At 33.2% G+C, this 20,947-nt stretch overlaps 2 protein-coding genes across 5 annotated transcripts; one reads left to right on the top strand and one right to left on the bottom strand.

Moving 5' to 3' along the window:
- Positions 1 to 12,617: 12,617 nt before the first annotated feature.
- LOC105954636 (heavy metal-associated isoprenylated plant protein 26) lies at positions 12,618 to 13,470 on the top strand. Its single transcript, XM_012978302.2, has 2 exons — positions 12,618 to 12,747; positions 12,859 to 13,470. Exons 1-2 carry the CDS (start codon positions 12,664 to 12,666, stop codon positions 13,240 to 13,242), a joined length of 468 nt encoding a protein of 155 aa, XP_012833756.2. The 5' UTR covers positions 12,618 to 12,663; the 3' UTR covers positions 13,243 to 13,470.
- On the bottom strand, positions 13,466 to 16,063 carry LOC105954635 (rac-like GTP-binding protein 5). 4 transcript variants are annotated; one of them, XM_012978301.2, is made up of 8 exons: positions 15,934 to 16,063; positions 15,502 to 15,725; positions 14,798 to 14,885; positions 14,607 to 14,716; positions 14,363 to 14,426; positions 14,097 to 14,161; positions 13,858 to 13,923; positions 13,466 to 13,745 (listed from the first exon to the last, which is right to left on the bottom strand). In XM_012978301.2, the coding sequence occupies exons 2-8, from the start codon at positions 15,598 to 15,600 to the stop codon at positions 13,641 to 13,643; spliced, it is 597 nt and encodes a 198-aa protein (XP_012833755.1). In that variant the 5' UTR covers positions 15,601 to 15,725; positions 15,934 to 16,063; the 3' UTR covers positions 13,466 to 13,640. The 4 variants fall into 4 exon arrangements, with proteins under 4 accessions (XP_012833755.1, XP_088669237.1, XP_012833754.1 ...); XM_088813111.1 differs by having other exon boundaries at positions 15,847 to 16,007; XM_012978300.2 differs by lacking the exon at positions 15,934 to 16,063 and adding an exon at positions 15,792 to 15,924.
- Between the last annotated feature and the right edge of the window lie 4,884 nt (positions 16,064 to 20,947).

Genomic DNA, 20,947 nt, shown 5'->3' with positions numbered 1-20,947 from the left:
TAATTTAAATATAATTCAAATGGTTAGAAAAGTTATAGTTATATGTTCATCCTAGTTGAATAATGAAATAAGGTATAGATTGAATTATGGATTGAAAACTACATTTTCCTACCATTCATCTCTCCTTATTTCTTATTGCCTTTGAGAAAAGGTCACTTCTTTCGATATTTTTCCTAAAGTGTAATTTTTTCCACGATTTATTTATACACCATTATTCTTCGATGTACATCTCACCGAACGTATTAATAATTTAATCCAATTGGATTACTCCTAATTATGAATAGATATTAGAGTTGAGGTGTATAAATGTACTAGTCCTTAACTAGTAGACAACATGTCTAATGTTGTTAAAAAATATTCATGTTCAATATTTTTGAATGATCATCTCATCGAAAAGTTTAAAATGTTAACGAAATGTATTATTTAATATAATATCTCTAACAAATATTGTTTTGCTTGGGTTCGGTGACAATTGTCCACGTGGGGTCGTGACCGCTTATGTGTGTTGACTGCACTATTGACTAGAATTTGCACCTTTTGTTCTACTAATTTATTTTATGACAAGCGGTAGCGCATGATGTCGTACAATATATTTGTTTTATGATGTTTTTAAACATATATTTGAGATATATATTTTCAAGGAAAAATAGAATTAAACAAAAGAAAATATAAATATTGATTAATGAATTATTGAAGAAAAATAAAACCTTTTTTAGTTGTAGCACGCCACATGGATTTGGGCCAAGGCTGATGCAACCGAGTCATGGCACCTTCTACACGTACAATAATGTGGACACTTAGAAATTGGAATTTGGTTCAACAATTCAAAAATAATTAATGATCAATTTCAATAATGGTCCTAAAAATAATATTTTACTCCATTATTCATAGTCTAGGAAAAGACAATAAAACAAAATTAATTAGACAAAAAACTTCTATTCACATTTCCCAAACCATCTTCCATTATTAAAATACTAAATAGTACTCCTACTACTTCAAATTAATTGCCGTTCTACAGATATGCACAAGTATTAAAAATTTCAATAAACGTGTCATGATTTTAGAAAAAAATAAATTAAAAAAGATCAAAATAACATTGATCATTCAGTGATTTGATAAGAGATAGTTAATAGTTACTCACTCTGTTCCACAATAATTGTCTCTTTTTTAAATTATTTTTGTTCCATATTATCTGGCACTTTACATTTTCCAATACTGCATTAATTGTGTAATTATCAATTTTACCATTATTAACTATCTCCAAAATTATTGGCAAGAACATTTTAGTATAAGAACATATATTTTTCTAAAATTAAGCAACATTTATTGAGATCCTTAATACTTGTGCACAAGCTAAAAACGACAATTATAAAGAAACGGAAGGAGTAATACTTAGAATTAAATTTATATAGTTAAAACGAGAAAAATACATTTAATGCAGTAGCAAAAAGCTAAACTGACAGAGGGAGTAGTAGATTTTCTTCCCCTTCTATCAATCCCATTCAGTCCATCTTATTTAACTCAATTACATTGTTTAATTTTAATTATAATTTTTAATACACTAAATTTTATAGTATAAATTCATATATAAGTAATTCCTTTTATTTTCTACACATAACACTCTTTTTTTTTTGGTTGACGTAGGCATGCGGCTCGGTTTATATGTACTATGCTATAATGGGTAGATTTTTACCATTCATAAGCACACAAACACACACATCCACATTAGTGTGTATAGATCAACGCAAAAATTCACCCAATATAACCTTCATCCGATGTAGCATAGAAATGACTGACTTATATCTTAAACATCTGTACACATGTAATCGACTGGATTTTCCACGTCATCCACACTACATTACTATTCATTACTATATATCTCATCAATGACATAAAAAATCAAAACCCTAATAAACGAATATAACATATACATATATATATATATATATATATATATATATATATATATATATATATATATATATATATATATATATATATATGTTTTTAACAATCCAATAATACAGTTATGTAGCCAAGTAATCGATCTCGTTCCACGTGTAAGAGAAAGAGGGGACTCGGAGTCCACGTCATGCTGCAACACGAAAATAACGTATTGAAATACGTCATCTTTTTTTTTTCTCGAAAATAACTAATTTCATTTATTTCTCCCCATTTTTGTTTTTGGCAGTCAGTCACAGAGATACATTCATATATTATATATATATATATATATATATATATATATATATATATATATATATATATATATATATATATATATATATATATATATATATATATATATATATATATATATATATATATATATAAATAAATATATAGAGAGAGAGAAGGTACATACGAGGTCCCATGTGGTAGCCACCTACTCCATGTCGGATGATTAGTGATTCAATGTGCACACGACAAAATTAAATAAATTAAAATAATAATAATAATATTAAGATTATTAAATTTTATTAAAAAAGAAGATTGCAATTTGCAATGCTCGAAATATATATATATATATATATATAATGCATGGTTGGCCGACTGAATTGTAATTGTAAACTAAGCATGTGAAGTTGCCCCTACGTACAGAGATGCTGCTGCTACTGCATGCTGCACATAAACATACAATTTGACTACCTTCCATTTATGGGGCACAAAACCTTATGCCAACTTCTTCTTTTTTTTTTCTTTTTTTTTTTATTATTTTTTATTGCAACGTGGCACAACCTAGATATATCTCTGCCGCTGTATAGTTTTATGGGTGTTTGAATTTGACTATTTATTGTTATTCATAGTTAATTTGGACTTGATTTGTGTGTCTCGATGGGCTTATCTATATGAATCTTTAGACTTGAGTCAATCATCTATTTTGGATCGACTCGCGAGTAGCGAGAATTGATAGAGAAGTTTGGGGAATGTACTAATCGTGTGATCACTTGGTGATTCGCGGTTGAAAGGATATGCGAGAAGCGGCCTCTAATCTTTTCTTCGCGAGGTGCATGCATTTTGAGGTGATATCTCCGTCACAGCCAGCCTTGCATGTTTTTCATGAGTGGAACTTCATTCTTAATGACGAGGTAGTATGTTCTCATAGACGAACCAAAATGATATGATATGGTTTGATTCCACATCACGTCTTGCAATTCCCCACTCGCACTCTTGATTTCTCTCGTGGGCACTACCTGCATCACACAAGTCGTTAAGGAGTTAGGGCTTAGTCATGGCGAAAACCATCCTATGCTCAAATCAGTTGTGTATGATAGAAGCATTCAGAAAATTTAATTTGCATATATACAACTGATTGTGAAAATTTCGAGCATGTATATGAAGAAATATATTTTCATGTACGAGACCTAAATAATATCCTTTTTAAGTTCTCTAAAAACTAATCAAGATCTCCTTCATGTTAACAATTGAGTCAATGATAGATTCAAATATATCTTAAATTATAACAATTATTAAAGAAAAAAAATGTGTTGTTTATTTTACCTTTGGATCACACAACCATGGTCTAATTTTTTTAATTTTAAATCTTAAACAATACCCCCACTTTCATATATAATGAACATGCTATTGACTATTCAGTTTAACTTGTTATTGTATTTTATAGTTTATTTACTATACATTAATAATAATGCATAACCAATTTTCTTAAATTACTTATTCTGCAGTCGTCACCAGTGACTAATATATACATAGGCAAACTGCAAATATTGTTTCTATTGAACACAACTATATATATTTACTTGACAGATGATTTCATCATCCAATGTTCACTGCAAAACGTCACACGCGAATCACGTGCCAGCTACAATTTCCCATTTGCTCTCTCTTGTCTTATTTGAAAGATACAAAATATAGAAAATAAATACTAATTGCAGTTTTTATTAAATATTGTTTTTTTTTTTGATAAAATAAATATTGATTTTGCTACTCGTAAACTGTCGTCTCTTCGAATTTAAAGTTCAGTATTTTCGGCGGTGTCTATTTTTAGAAATTTTTTGCAGGCGTGTTCTCGCTTATTCTACGTTGGGTTGAGTCAGCCCGTTCCTAGGATTTTGGGGGCCCAAGGCGAACTTTGTAGACATTGTTGAAATGGGGCCCCCTAGTTGGGGTAACGATTTTTTTTTTCCGGAAATAATATAACGGGGTAGGTTAAAATTTTGGGGGTTTGGGGGCATCGGCGCCGATTTTTTCTAGAGGTAATCGTGAAAAAAATGTCAAATTTTAGTAAAAATATCTATAAGGTTAACTTTATATTTATAAAATATTATTGAAAAATACTTTTTTTAATCTTGGTTACCCTCACCCATAGTATATTTGATTCGCAGTAAAATTTGAAATTTACTTAAAGCTACTAACTAACATTTACATTAAAATAAGTGCATATTATATTTTATGAGACAATATATTAAGATGAAACAAAACTTAAAAAAATTAAAACATCTAAGATACAAATAAATTAGGCAAAATTAATATATGTTAATTAGCATTTCAAATAATATAGTTATGACTACACGTACTACTCTAAAAATAAAAGTAACATAAACAAAAAGAAAGATTAATCTTTTACTATGAAAATTTTGATTTGAATTCTTAATTTCCATTACATAATATTAAAAAAAACAAGTATAAATTATTTATATGGTTATAATTTCTTTTAATAAGGCCCTTAAATATATATTATTAACAAATACTAATATATAAGTACTATTTTTTTATAATTGGGGCCCCTAAAATTCGTAAAAGGGGTTATATGAGATAACCCCCTCATACAATTTCCATAGAGGCATAAATTCATTTTTTTATTTACTATTAGGGATAACCCCTCTCTTAGCATAATATCCAATTTAACCCTATTACATTTATGGATTAATATAAAAATCAATTAAAAAAAATCAGAAAATATGCAAACACTCAGATTAATTTTTAGGGTCTATTAGATATAACCCCCTTAGTCTTACAAATAATAGGGGTAGACCCAAACTCAAATTTGTCATTTTGATAAAAATCCATATTTTTCTAAATTACATCAGTACCCTCAATTAAATTCCACAAATTCCGTTACTTTACCTTTTGAAATAATATCAAATCCCTCCCTATTTTTCCGTTAAAACACTATCCCCACAAACCCACTATCAAAATCTGCAAACGTCCCAAAGAAAACCAGAAATTTATACACCGGCGATTGACGATTTTCTGCACTGCGAAATCCCTCCCTATTTTCCCGCCGGGTTCCCCGCTTCCCTCCGACCGCCGCCACCTCCGTCACCGTTGTCGCCGGTGGCCAACGACGATAACAACGATATTGGCCATAAGCAACACCTCCACCACCGCCTAGTCCTCCACCACCACCATATCCGACCACCTCCACCTCCAAGACCGCCAAAAACGACCAAGACCTCCGCCGCTCCCGCCTCCAAGGTCGTAACAATCAATTTAGGAGTGATATCGTTGTTGGCCACCGTTGCCGCCGCCGTCACTGCTCCAAACTAGGGTTACTCAAATCTAGGATTACTCAAATCTAGGGTTTTGATAATTCTCCGGCCCATAGTTGATTAACGAGATGCATAGTCGAATTACATTTGTATGAATAGACTATCTCATATCATTTAATAAACTATCCCGCTGATATAATTTGACTATGGATCTCGTTAATCGACTATGGGCCGAAGAATCATCAAAACCCTAGATTTGAGAAGTGACGGCGGCGGATTTGTGTTTTAAAAGTAATAGACTATCTCATATCATTTAAAGACTATCCCATATATCTAATTCGACTATGGGTTTAGTTATTTGACTATTGGGCCGAAGAATCAACAAAATCCTAGATCTGATAAGTGATGGCGGCGGATTTGTGTTTTAATGTTGTTAGACTATCTCATATCATGTAATAGACTATGTCATTAATCTAATTCGACTACGGATCTCGTTAATCGACTATGGATCCCGTATTATTCAACCACATAGTATATTAATAATTTCATATAGTACATTAATCTGCTATGATAGTATATTACGGTTATAGTAGTGCTATGAAATTGTGTTACAAACAATATACCACTGAAATGACAAGAACATTGACAACAAAACCAACGTATGTAAAGTAATTCCAACATAACCAATAAAATAGTACATTAATAATCTCATAATTTCAATCTAGGGTTTTGATAAAATAATTAAAACACATCATAACACAATCAAACCAATATGTCGAGTTAAAAAACTCTAGTACATTAATAATCTCATAATAGTATAATAAAATGATAATGGTAGTATCATACAATATTCATAATAGTATACTACTGTATTACAACGGTTTAACACTTAACCGAAGTTACCGAACCATTACATCGTAAACACGACATTAATTAAACATATCAAATCTTAGGGTGTTTTGGAAAATAACAACCTTCGGAATCATTTGAATTCATTGAGTTTATGTCCTCGTCGCTATCATCCCCGAACAATCTGGCGCCTATTTCCTTCGCCACCGTGCGCTGCCGCGGCGTTGACGGCGGTTTGGATTTCTTCGCAGAATCTCGTCATCGGTAGTAGATCCAACGGTTTCACGCCGTTTTCAGCCATGTATTGTTTACAGCTAAGCCCGGTGCGATCGTTGTTGTGGTGCAGCTGGAGTGAGGTGCTCAGACACCGCCGCAGACAGCGTCGCTGCCGCGGTCGGCGGCGGCGTAGCAATTTTCCGACGCTGGATTTCGCACAACAGCCTTTTCTCGTCTTTTCGAAAGCATTCATTGGAGAACTCCCACCGATCACTACAAGAAAAGGGTCTTTTGACAACACGCGATACGTGTTGTTAAACTATATAGACAACACGCGCGTGAATGTTGTAGACCAACATGTTGTTAAAGCATAAGGAATTTAACAAGTTGTGCCGCGTGTTGTGGTTCGTATTATAACAACCTGCGCGTTATGTTGTGATAAGCTAATCACAAGATGTATAAGTATGTTGTAACAGACCTTATAACAAGGCACTGTGGCATCTTGTGGTAGAGTTTCGACAACATTTGTTTGCACATTGTTGAATGATTTATTGTCATAAAAAAAAATATAATCATAATCATGTACAAAGAGGTCTGATTTCCAATAAATTTCAATCCAATATACACAAAAATCCTTTAAACAAAAAACTATCCAACAATTTTATACTTGCATAGTCAACAATGCACAAACTCCTTCAAAATACACAGTAATAGACGTTCAACTATTTTGAGAAACGTTCTAAGAAATAAATAGAATACGTATTGATTATCAAAAAAAAAAATTACAAGACTTTATACAGTCACAAAATCATCCACATTTTAATCAAGTCAAAACCGAATTGCCCAAAACGTAGTACGAAATATAAGGCTAAACTAATTCATTACCGTCAAACTTGCGGTATCCTCTCCCCTCCATGCATGAAAATTTTTCTGCATCAATAAACATACTTTAACTATCAACACCAGGACAAAAATGAACCAACATAAAAATACAATAACATGTAAGTTTATCGAAATCACCCTTTCTTTGAATACTAATACACCGATTAATATAATTAAAAGTGTATTTATATATTTCAAGAAGGTATTTTCAAGGAAAATAAAAGATGCAAAGTGTTTTACCGTAATCGAAAATACAATATCTTGTAGAATTATTAGATCTTCACTCAAGTCTATCGCAAAAGAGAATGAAATACAAGCCATACTGTTAATAAACATAAATATCAGCTATATCAGTAGCATAACAATACATCAAATCAATTTACATGTTCCCAAAATATAAACCAAATTGACTGCACTGCTCAACATTAATTAAGATACAAGTGTTAGCATATTTTTAGTCGCCAGTAAAAAATGTAGTTCTTGTGTCGGGTGCAAAATATGTTGGTGCCGTAAAAACCCACAAACTCACAAGTGATACTTCAATTAATTCGTAACAGAATTAGAGCTCAAAAGCGTACACGACATAGCATTGGTTTACTGGTGCTCCTTGAGAAACTTATCAAATGCATAGTCACAAAACTTCAACTTATTAAGCATACAAAGTAAAAATTATGCATTGAATCTAAGTGCTTACCCAACTAGTGAATATATGCTCATAGGGAAGACGTTAAGACATGGAAATAATTGAAGCTGAAGAACCTAGTGACTCCATTTCCATCACCTACAAAAAACACATTCACTTATAATCTGTACAAGGTACTACCCACCTAGGTAAAATTCATAAGCTCTAAACACTCAAGCTATAAGCTGCTTTGTGAAACAAGACAAGAAAACAATGAAACCTTCAATCAAAACAAGGGAATAATAATTAACAGAATACATACAATGTAAATGAAATTAAGAACATAAAGAAATAAAATTATAAACACAGCATAAAAAACTATAGTATTCACCTTAACAATAGAAACAAAAGTTAGAAGCACTGGAACATGTAAACCAAATTTCGGGGTTAAGTAACTTCAAAAGTATTACCCCAAACCTGCACTAAAAATCGAACCAGCAAAACAAAACACATTCATAAATAAATTGGAGAAAAACAAAAATATCTAAAGGCCCCTTGTCCTCGGCCACATGAAGCACTTTTAAATGCCATAGAAACGAGTGAAGTTTGGTACTCTGCGGTTAAAGGGTACAAATAAACAAGATTATATATGACTAAGAACCATAAATAAATTTCAAAACGCAAAATTGTATAACTTTTTAATTTAATTTTGAGAACAAATCTCAAATTAGGGCATTTGAGGAAACATCTTAACAGTCAATTCAAGAAGGGGATAGAGAAAATAGGGAAAAAAGACAGTAAAAAATAAAAAGAGAGTTGAAGCGCGAGGAAGAGAAACCTTACTTTAAGCGATAAGACGATCTGCCCGGCGGAACGAGAGCGAGAGCAATGGAGAGAAGACGAGTGTTTGCTGAAAGAAGGAGAAACGAAAGACAAGAAATTTTATTTTTATAAATTATTATAAAAAAAAATAAAATCATACTTCAACCAAATTTTACGGGCGGCAAATCTCCCTCTTCTATTGGAATGGAAATTGCCTTAAAATTGTACTTATTTTATTCTATTAAATTATCATTTTTCCTAGAACATGTAATTCCAATATTTGATAACATGCCTATGTACATTGTTATATTTAATTTATTTGACAACATAATTAAGTATGTTGTCATAATTAATGTATTCTACAATATTCTTACGAATGTCGTAGTATATAAATTAAAACATTTAACATTCACAAGATACTAACGCATCTTGTAGTATGTGATGTTAACAACATGCAAAAGATGCATGTTGTGATATATAATATTTTGATACTAACAACAACATACGTTTCAAGCATCTTGTAAAATATGTGATACAACAACATGCTTTTACTGCACGTTGTAAAACTCAAGTTGTTGAAAATCATTTTTCTTGTAGTGGATCAGGCATAACCTTCCTAAATCCCTAAAAAATCATCAGATAAGCAACTCAATCAATAACCGAAAAAAAAAAAACCAAAATTCCTCGTTACAGATCGAAGGATTCGATTAGCAAAAGCTCACGTAAGTATTCAGTTGCCGAACGAAACTGGAGAAATTGTTGTGCTTGAAATACTTGGGCAGCAAATCTCTGGCAAACTCACGTAATTTGGCCCAACGAAACCGCCAATATACTCACGTAATTTTATTCCGTGATTTTAGGCAACGTATCAGCAATCTCATATCACGTAGTTAAGGAAATAAATGCCGTTCAAAAATAAAGCAGGGGTATTAAAAGGAAATTAAATAATATATTGTGTCAAGTTGGCATATTTGGGTGTATATCAAAAAGGGAAAAATTAATTGGATCTACCTCATTAGAAAATATGAACAAGGGGTTATCCCTAATAAACCCTAATTTTTATATATATATATATTTTTTTTTTATTTTTTTTCTCTTTTCTCGATTTCCATTCAAAAAAATTGTTTTTTTTTCATTTCTACTTAAAAAATAGTTATTTATTTATTTATAAATTTTAATTTTTTCAATTTTTTTAATTTGTTTATTATTTTTAATTTTTCATTTTTTTTAAATATTATTTTTAAGTATTATTTTTTTTAAATATTTTTTTTAAATATATTTTTTGAAATATTTTTTATGAAATATTTTTTTAAAATATTTTTTTTCTAGTATATTCTTTTAATTAATATTTTTTATTTATTTTATTTTTCAGTTTATCAAATTGAAATCCTCTACACATCGAATTTCACTATAAATATTTTGAAATTTAGTGAAAATTATTTTTTTTCCACCAGGTTTACTAAAAAATAAAATCCGCTACACATCAAAATTTATGAACATTTACTATCAAAAAAAAAAATTAACATAAAATCCACTGAAAGACTATCGTAATCCACTGTAAAATTAAGGTAATCCACTATTCAGTAATTCACTATTCAGTAATTCACTATTCACAGCCTGAATTTAAAATCCACTATTCGAAATTCACTATTCACTGTTTCACTGCCTGAATTTAAAATCCACTATTCGAAATCCACTATTCACTGTTTGAAATCCACTATTCACTGCAACCTCTATCTCTCTAACGTAATCCACTATTTAATGTCGCTTGAAAAATTCGAAAACCACTATTTACTATAAGCGCATCGCCATCCCCTTTTCTATTGTATCAAGTATATTTTGTCTGAAATCCACTACAAGTTCATCAAAAACCACTACAAAAATATAGAAATCAACTACATAAGATCTCCTTTACAAAGAGAAAATCCACTAAAAACTTGCCTAAATCCACTACGAAAATCCCATTTTGTCTTTACAGACAATAGTAGAGTCACCCGAGCATAACCCAACCTCGTCCCACTTGTTACCATCACTCCACTTGTGCAAGAACCTGAACCGAAAAAAAAGAAGACAACAACGTGTAAATTTAATTCATTCAAAACAAAAAATCAGTTTACAAAGGAAGAATTTTAAATCTATTACAATCTCATCCAAACCCATTACAAAAAAATATTAAAATCCACCAAAATATTAATATAATCCACTACAAAACAATTAGAAAAATATTAACGTAATGGTCCATCTTTCTTTACTCCTGTCACATCATAATCTAATTCAGACACAAATTCTAATTGCCATTCATCACCGCACCAAAAAATAATTATATAAAAAAAGTCATCTTGTCTTAACAAGAGAGGGGCCAAATATGTGTTTAATTGGTTCCTGCTACTAAATCACCACCACCTTCCAGTAAAAAAATATGAATTGCTTTTATACAAAAACTCTTGATTTCATCTCCAAACTTCTTAAATTCTATATGGATTCTACAGCTGTTGCGAATACAATTAAATTTTAAGCTTGAAAGTTGATGATGTGCTCCCAGCAAAAAATACTGTATTGAAATAGAGAATTTCAGGGGCTGGAAATTGCCCCAACTTCCGCCGCCGTGATGGGAGAAACATTGCATAGGAAAGAGATGGAAGAGAGAATCGAAGAGAGATTATGGGTAGTTATTGAGAAAGAGAAGGAGATTCATAGAGACAATTTGCGGTGCCGGTGTTGGAGGGAAAAGAGAGGGAGGGCCAGTGGAAGATCTCGTCGAGGAGGAGGAGGAGGCTAGAGATGGTGGGGCGGCGAGGTGCGAGCGTGGGTTGTGGAGAGATCAGAGAAGGGAGAGAGAAGAGAAACGAGAGGCACGGCTTTATGAGAAACGTGGTTAGGTTAAAGAAATTGAGAAAGTGTAAAATAGGTTATTAATAATATAATTTGTTTAATAAAATACAATTGGATTTATCTAAAAAAGGAGTAAAAAAAATGGATCTAGTCTAATGATAAAATGTATATGAGGGGGTTTTCTCAAATAATCCCTTCGTAAAAAATCAGGGCCCTAGACGACCGCCTTGGTCGTCTTCCCTCAGAACCGAACCTGGGTTGAGTATAGTCTTGTTTGGGCCTTTTTGGAATTGTATGTTTGTCGCATGGTGTCACATATTTTGATGAAATCGAAATATACCTCTTCCGCCCATCTGTATAGGAACTGTAAGTGACATCGGCTGTTGCGATGAGGTGAGCAGACTCTCTTCGTTTTTAGAGGTTTTCTGTAATCATTCTCATTTGTGGGTCCCAAACGGGGGCCTTAAATTCAGGCCCCAGATACATGGGCCGGAGGCAGTTGTTTGCATTTCAAGAGATAAGCCCAATTGTCGATTTTACTAAGACATATTTTTTAATATTTTGGGCCACTATCCATTAGTTAATTATTTTACATTATTTCATTTCTTCCTTTTTTAGGGTGAAAATTATTTTGTCTACTGATAAATCATAAATGTACTATAGCAACTCTCTCGTACCTTCGTCACCGCCGAACTATACGAATATATCTCCATCCGTATATATCCGTTGCACCGGGTCGGTGCAGGGATATCCAAATGCACCACGTCAAATTGCAGAACGCCACGTGGCATACACCGATTAAGGAAAATGATCATCATCCAAAAATACTACTACAAGAAAACTAATTAGAAGCAGAACAATTAGTTAGGGGGGGGGGGGGAGTCCATAGTTAAGCTGTCAAACGTTTGGCGATAGTGAGAGAGAGGCAGAGAGAGAGAGAGAGAGAGAGAGAGAGAGAGAGAGAGAGAGTAGTGACGTGGCATAAAGGAAATGGGGGTTTTGGATAATCTGTCGAACGTATTTGATTGCTCATGTGGCCATTCCAAAAAGCTCAAGAAACGCAAACAGCTTCAGGTTTCTTTTTTATTTACTAAAAAACACACACCTGTGTGTGTAATTATTACAGCGATGATATATTTTCTCATTAAATGTTTATTTTTTTTGTTGAAAATAATTGGTAAACAGATAGTGGAGATAAAGATAAAAATAGACTGCGAAGGATGTGAGAGAAGGGTGAGAAAATCAGTGGAAGGGATGAAAGGGGTGACGTCAGTTGAGGTGTCACCTAAGCAGAACAAGCTGACCGTCATCGGCTACGTGGTCCCGGAGAAGGTGGTGGCGCGTGTGGCGCACCGCACTGGAAAGAAGGCTGAGCTTTGGCCCTACGTGCCGTACGATGTTGTCGATCATCCCTATGCACCCGGTGTGTACGATAAAAAAGCCCCAGCTGGTTATGTACGAAGCGCGGAGGATCCTCAGCTTTCGCAGCTGGCCCGTGCGAGCTCCACCGAGGTGAGGTACACCACTGCTTTCAGCGATGATAATCCTACCGCTTGTGCTGTCATGTGATCTTAGGAAGTTGATGCTTCTTTTTTTTTTTTTTTTTTTTTTTAATTCTGTTTTTTTGTAATGGGTTGTGCTTCATATGGATTTCGATTTTGGTTTCAGTTGTAGAAAGTGAGATTGTTTACATGTAGTTGGTCGTTATGAATCGCGAATCGTTCGATCTGCACCTAATGACGGAAACTTTTCGTATATATTACCACACATCTGAATCAACAACATACAAATATAGCCAACCAACTGTTTGATGCTTCAAGAAATACGATTCTTCCTAGTACAGTGAGTCAAGAATGTAGCTGCTTAGGTTATTGCTTCCTCAAAGGGTAGAACTAGAATCGGAAGTTACATGATAATAACATAAGAGTCGAAAAGATTCTCTCCTCTAAATGGGATTTTCGATTTTCTTACAGTATACTGCAGGCGTTTTGACCTTTTCTCTTCTTTTTCCTCCTTTGCTTCGGTGGCTGTAGAACAACCTTAATTGCAGCATCGAACACAGCCTTGATATGCTGTGATATTTGGAAGAAGAAAATGAAGATATGTCATTAATTCAAGAAACGCCAAGTTTTGCAATCGAAACGTAAATTCTAATTCGGTGTTTCAAAGTATGATTCTTCTAACCTGTTGAGTTTTGGCACTACATTCAATATAAGCAGATGCTCCAATCAACTTCTTCAGGTCCTCTCCCTTTAAAAGGGGATGGAAAATGAAATATACATTAAGAGGGTAAATAAGTCATTAAAAAAACATGGAAAAGAGGATTGATTAGTCTAAATATTAAGTCACATTGCCTACGAGGGAGAATCAACAATAAGAAAATTAAAAATAAAAAATAAAAAAATTGAAATATTGGAATATACCTGGGCATTCGTAATGGGTACGGCTCCGGGGTGGTCTACGAAGAACTGTTTATCCTCTCGAAGATCTGAAAGGAAACAAGATATATTACTCAACTTGAGTGATTTTAATCACTACCATATCAATTTACTTAAAGGAAACTAAGCAGTAATGTCATACAAATTTAAATAAATTGCTTTGCCAAAGTATCAGAATCAAATAAAAGCAAATTGTAGGAAATAAGTATTATTGAATTAGAATAGAAAGTGAGAAAAAAAGAGATCCTCACCAAGCTTCGTTCCCACAAGAATTACCGGAACTCCCGGAGCATAATGCCTTAGCTCAGGAATCCACTGAAAATGGAATGAAAAGGAAAAATAAAAACTACGAAAATACTTATTTGGAGCTGAAGCATACTATTCATTGATCTACTAACAGAAAAATTAAACCAAATCATTCGTGCTTCATTATGTTTCTTCCACTTTACAGATCATTTTTTATCAAAAGAAATCAGATAAGTATGAAGAGGTAACCTTCTTGGACACATTCTCGTAACTAGCCTTGCTAATAAGAGAGAATGAAAGTATAAAGACGTCAGCCCCACGGTAGCTCAACGGTCTCAATCTATTGTAATCCTCTTGGCCTGCACAATGAACAATGATTCCCAGTTTACATATGATCGGTTGAAAGATAGCGATTTATAAATTTCACGGAAATAGTTTACCTGCAGTATCCCATAATCCTAGATTCACAGTGCTTCCATCAACTACGACATTGGCGCTAAAATTGTCAAATACTGTGGGGACGTAATCCTGTTTATATTACATGACGAGTAATCAAAGATGAAATGTTAAGTTCGGCAGAGTAGAACAATCTTATTATATGGCAATAAAATACAATGACAACATCTAATTACACGACGCAGACGCAGAAATTTTACGGGTCTATTAATCAAGAGTATGTTCTACCCAAAACTTTGCCACCATCCAACACCATGATCAAATAAGCTTTAACCAAAGGGGTAAGTTAAAGAACCCTCAGCGAGTTAAATGTTCAAAATTTGAATTCGAGCACATTATCAAGAAAAAGGCGAAGCTAGATACAGCTTGTAGCACAGATACAAAGTCCGTCTAAAATCGTATTCCAATAACTCCGTTGAGTTTAATTTAAGTTCCCCTGATTAACAAAAATATATCCAGAAACACAAGCAGAACACAAGGAAAGGGAATAAATTCAGTAGCTTAGTCTCGAAAAAAGTATAAGCAAAATTGATTTCTTCCACACAAACAAACCCTAGAAGTACATTAGGCATAGTCGGACCACCATTAACATACCCAATTAAAACATCATTCGTGAATTCCCCAAATTAAAATAACTCAGCAAATAAAATTAAAAAAAAAATTGAAAAAAGGGGGAAAGAGAAATTACAGTGGGAAAGGTGTTGCTGGTGTAGGAAATGAGCAAGCAAGTTTTACCCACAGCTCCGTCGCCAACAGTAACGCACTTTATAAATCTGGAGGCGCTCATCTCGCCGCCGGCGAACTGAATTTACCTCGGGTTTAATTAGTGTCAATTCGCAACTCTCTCTCTCTCTAGATAATTCTCTCTCCGCACCTCTGGTTTAGTAGTTAGTAGCAAATACGAAAGCTCAACTGCAGAAGAGATTAGTTGGAGGAAGAAAGGAAAAGGTATCTTAAAAGGAACGGAATCAAAAATACCTAATTTTGAATAATAAAAACCCTAAACAGGGTGCGATTAACCACCACACTACACCTAACTCCAACAGCCGCATTCATTGTTCCGTCAGATTCCACACACAGTGACAGTTCACGAGGTATCAATAGAGACAGAGGCACGTACCTGCTAGAGAGAGAAGTGTATGCAGCAGCCACGGCAAGTGGTGATTTAGAGAGAGAGAGAGAGTTTCTATGAGTGAGAAATTTAAAATAACAAGAGAGAGAGAGAGACAGCTATGAGCCAGCTATGGAGTAACACACTTCACATTTTGCCAACACAAAATAACGAATCACGGCACAGTTTTTATTTTTATTTTTTGTTTCTTTTAAAAAAATTATTGTTTTGGGAAAATTTACCTAAATTTTTATACTTGCTTGTGAAGTTTGAATAATTGACCAAAATTATATAAACATTAAGTACGAACGGCAAAAAGGTCCATATCACATGGTACTTTAAATGCATTTTGATCAAAAAAAAAAGACACCCTCTCAATTAAACTCATCCAATGTCTTTAGTTTCAAATACCCTCCATAATATAATTTTTATTAATTTCATCCATTATGCTCTAATTTACTTAATATTACACATTGACCCCGAATTTAAAAAAAATATATCAAATTAACCCCCATTTTTTTTTCTTTCAGAAAATAAATGTTTTTGAATTTTTTTTTTCCGGCCAGATTCCAGCATTGACCGCTGGAGACCGCCGGTCTTCGGCGTTGATTTTTTTTTTCTTTTTTTTTTTCTGAAAACTTTTTTTTTCCTGAAATTTTTTTCCGGCCAGTTTCCGCCGTTGACTTTTTTTTTTGAATTTTTTTTTTCTTAGAAAAAATATTTTAATTAATATTACTGTCTTGGCTACTAAAGTACTGTTTCAGACACTAATATTACTGTTTGGGAACAATAATATTATGAATATTATTTTCCCGAACACTAATATTATTAATATTATTGTCTAAGACAGTTAAAAATTGTAACACCCCGCGTTTCCGATACCAGGTTTCCGTATTTTCCTCTCGTCTCCTTTGCATGCATATGTGTTGTATGTGCAAATTTAATTAGTTGCTTTTCAATTTGCTTTATTTGCTATTTATGTGAAATTATGTGAACTAATGTGCATTATATGTCTACATGAATATTTTTGATCTTATTCTCTAATTGCGCAACTAAAGTGTATTTCATGTGTTTAATATAATTGAACACGTGAAATTATGTGATTTACGTGAATTTAGTTTTAGTAACATAAGAATTTATTTTCTCACACTAGAAAGTTTATATGCTTAATTGATAGTAATTTACCCTCTTTAAATTGGCTAGGATTGTATGTGTTGCATGCATACCCCTATTCCATGTGCATTTCCACTTGGCTTTTTATTTAGCATTTTATTTTAAGATAACTTAAATGAAATTGCTTAGAAGTCCCTCTAGATTATTTCAAGTTTCTCCTAATTGCAAAAAGACCCCTCTTCCTACTTAGTCATTAAGATAGCAAGCATCCAAGACTCTATAAATACCCACCTCTTCTTCACAATTCTCTACACCAAAACATCAGCCAAAATTCCTCTCCCCTCTCTCCTCTCTCTAATCCACGACAACCCCCTCCTTCAAATAATCCCAAAGGCTTCTCTTGTTCTTCACAAAGAAGCAAGCTCTTCTCCTTCTTCTTTCCCCTCAATAATTCAGCATATACTCATAAAAGGTTTCTCTCATCAATAAACTCCAAAAAAACAGCCCTCCTACAGCCTTCAAACTCAGCCCAAAGCACCCCAAGATCATCCATGGCCAAAACTCGAAGACCTCCATGAATCCTTCGATTTCTCCTTCTCTTATCCTTGATTTTCTTCAAATGGGTAAGGACCCCTTGGTCTTTACTGAAATTGAATTGCATGTTAAGTTAACCAATGTTTTTATGTTAATCTTATGTGTTTAAGTTTGGGTTTTATGACTATAGGATGATTGAGTTTAGAATCTTGAACTAGATGCTTAGATTGAAATTTACAGATTCATAGTCACGGAGTTTAAGCCATATTTCGTAGACGATTTATTTTTATACAAATGTGAAATTACTAGAGAGTATAGATCACTCTGTTATCTTGAATTTGATATAAAGTGTGTCTTATTTGGATTAAAAATGATTAAGTTGTGATTTATTTTCCGAAACTGCACAGATTATGTGTCATGAAAGAAATGCATGTTAAATCTGATCTTGTATTACTCCGATCATAGTGATTCCACTTGGATTAGATATTGGACTTATAGATGTAATCTCTTTCAAAATTTCACAGTGTTTTGAAAAGAAAATAATTTTATTTGGTATTTTGAAGTCACTGCCCTGTTTCTGGAATTTCGACAACAGAGCTGTACGGTTTTAAGTATTTCTCTTACTTGGATAGGTATTTTAGAAAACTGTTTTAAAGGGATATTTTTAACTCTAACGAGAGTATGATTTTAAAGTTTCAGAATTTTTGGATTCATGAGTAAAGAGAAATAAATTTTCAAAACTAAAGTATTAAAACTGCCCTATTTTCTAAAATGAATTTCTTTGAATTGATGGAATTAATTATGAGCATGTTTAAAACTCATGATGCATAACTTTAATAGCATAACTGAACTTAGAGCAAATTATTTAGAGTATTTATCTTATAGAATAACTCTTGAAGGAATTAGTGACCGGGTATAAGTTAGAGTATGATTATAATATAAGGAACGATGATGAATTGTTTATAGAACTTATGTGCTATTTAGATTATCTAAAAGTTCTTGATTATTGTTATGTGTTTTCGATTATATACTTGACTGGAATTATGTGGATTAGAACTTCGTGTGTGATAAATTAAATATATGTTTGATTGTTGTTTAATCTTGTACAAGTATCTATACATATGATATATATATATATATAATACATATACATCTATATACGTATTTACGCCTGCGTGATTGTGATTATACTCCAACCCATGGCTTTAACAGCCAAGGCAGTAATAATAATTAAAATAATTTTTTTTAAGAAAAAAAAAAACTCAATTAACAGTTAAATTAGTGTCTCTGATAGTTAAATAACTGCTGGAGATAGTAATTTAGCAACGAACACAGTAATATTAATTAAAAAAAATTAAGCATAAAAAAGTCAATTAACAGTTAAATTACTGTCTCCGACAGTTAAGTAACTGCTGGAGACAGTAATTTAGCAACGAATACAGTAATATTAATTAAAAATAATTTAAGAATAAAAAAGTCAATTAACAGTTAAATTACTGTCTCCGACAGTTAAATAACTGCGAGAGACAGTAATTTAGCAGCAAAGACAGTAATATTAATTAAAATATTTTTGAAGAAAAAAAGAAGTCAATTAACAGTTAAATTACTGTCTCCGACAGTTAAATAACCGCCGGAGACAGTAATCTAGCAGGACAGTAATATTAATTAAAATATTTTTTTTAAGAAAAAATAAAATTATAAAATAAAAAAAAATAAAAAATAAAAGTCAACGCCGGAGATCCGGCGGTCAACGGCAGTTGACCGGCCGGAAAAAAAATTCAAGGAAAAAAAATTTAAAAAAAAAAAAAAAAAAAAAAAGTCAACGCCAAAGACCGGCAGTGTCTGGTGGTGGCGGGTCAAAATTGAAATTATGGTTAAAATTGGTTAATTGATGAAATTGGGTTAAATTGGGGTGTAAACATGAAATTGAAGTTGAATTGGGTGTAATTTTGGTATATATAACAGGGTTTTCCTTATTTGCAAATAAGTTTGAATGAACTGGATTTATTTGAAAGACAAAAAAGTTGGATGTCCTTCTTTTAATTAAGTGTCCTTGCCATGGGTTTTTTTGTGAAATATCACATTCTTTTCTTCATATGATATACAGGCTCGATTAGACACGGCCACGGGCCGGTTCGGGCCGGTTCCGGGCCGGTTCGGACCGGTTCACGGTTCACATTTTCCGGAACCGGAACCGGCCCGTGGCGTGCACGGTTCACCGGGCCGGGTCGGCCCGCCGGTTCGGGCCGGTTCACGGGCCTATCCGGGCCGGTTCCGGGTCGGCCCGGAAATTTTGAATTTTTTTTTTTTGTTTTTTTTTTTTTGAAATATCTAATGAATAAGTAAATTAAAAGAAATACTTTTAAATAGATAAAGGAAAAGGAAATAAATGAAAAGTCAATTTATAAGCACAAGTTTGAAATATTTGATGAATAAGTAAATTATAGAAAAAATTGGGGTGTGAGGGTATTTATAGGAAAAATTGGGGGGGTTTGGGGGCAAAAAAAATTAAAAAAAAAAAAAAGCAAAATTGGGGTGTGAGGGTATTTATAGGAAAAATTGGGGTGGGAAAAAAATTCAAAAAAATTCAAAAAAAAGTAAATAACGGCCGGTTCACCCGGGCCGGTTCGGGCCGGTTCACCGGGTGAGCCGGCCGTTATTCACTTTTTTTTGAATTTTTTTGATTTTTTTTTTTTTTTTTTTTAAATCCGGGTGAACCGCCGGGCCGGCCCGGCGGTTCACGGTTCACCAAATCTAAGAACCGGGCCCGTCCCGGGTAGGACGGGCCGGTTCACGGTTCCGGGCCGGGTCACACGGTCAACGGGCCGGTTTGGCCCGTCAACGGGCCGGTTCGGGCCGGTTCTGGGCCCAAAACCGGCCCGTGGCCGTGTCTAGGCTCGATTGTCCAAAAAAAACCCAAATAATAAGAAACTTACACAAAACCCAAAGGTAATTCAGGCCCACTCTGATCTTGCCCACTAATACTTCATAAAGCTTGTCACTAACCCGTGGTCAGGGGCGGAACCACGATGAAAATGTAGGGGGAACTAGCTAAAATTTTAGGGTTCAGGGCAGCGCCCCGAATTTTTTTTTTAAGTTCACAAGACACTGCAAAAATAGGTTTGTATTGATATGTTTTAATTAAAATATCATATATATAATAATTTTATCGTACTTTAAGCATGACAAAAAAATTTAATGTATCGTACTTAATAGTTTGGGGATTCATGGCATCGTCTCATATTAATTTAGAATTATTGATAACAAAATTCAAAAATATGTAAATATTCATAAATTTTATTTCAAATTATACAAGTTTTCACCATTTTATTTTATATATTTATATAAAATATGATATATATATATATATATATAT

This window comes from Erythranthe guttata, chromosome 14 (genome assembly GCF_056151865.1).
Source record: "Erythranthe guttata isolate IM_541 chromosome 14, IM_541, whole genome shotgun sequence".
Classification (NCBI taxonomy): domain Eukaryota; kingdom Viridiplantae; phylum Streptophyta; class Magnoliopsida; order Lamiales; family Phrymaceae; genus Erythranthe; species Erythranthe guttata.
The sequence above is the reverse complement of the archived record's forward strand: the minus strand, read 5'-3'. Positions and strand labels throughout refer to the sequence as shown.

Coding starts and splice junctions, on each gene's coding strand:
- LOC105954636 (XM_012978302.2), top strand. CDS start 12,664: ATGGGGGTTTTGGATAATCTGTCGAACGTATTTGATTGCTCATGTGGC. Junction 12,748..12,858: donor AGAAACGCAAACAGCTTCAG/GTTTCTTTTTTA, acceptor ATTGGTAAACAG/ATAGTGGAGATAAAGATAAA.
- LOC105954635 (XM_088813110.1), bottom strand. CDS start 15,600: ATGAGCGCCTCCAGATTTATAAAGTGCGTTACTGTTGGCGACGGAGCT. Junction 14,886..15,501: donor CCAGCAACACCTTTCCCACT/GTAATTTCTCTT, acceptor TAATATAAACAG/GATTACGTCCCCACAGTATT. Junction 14,427..14,606: donor ACGAGAATGTGTCCAAGAAG/GTTACCTCTTCA, acceptor TTCCATTTTCAG/TGGATTCCTGAGCTAAGGCA.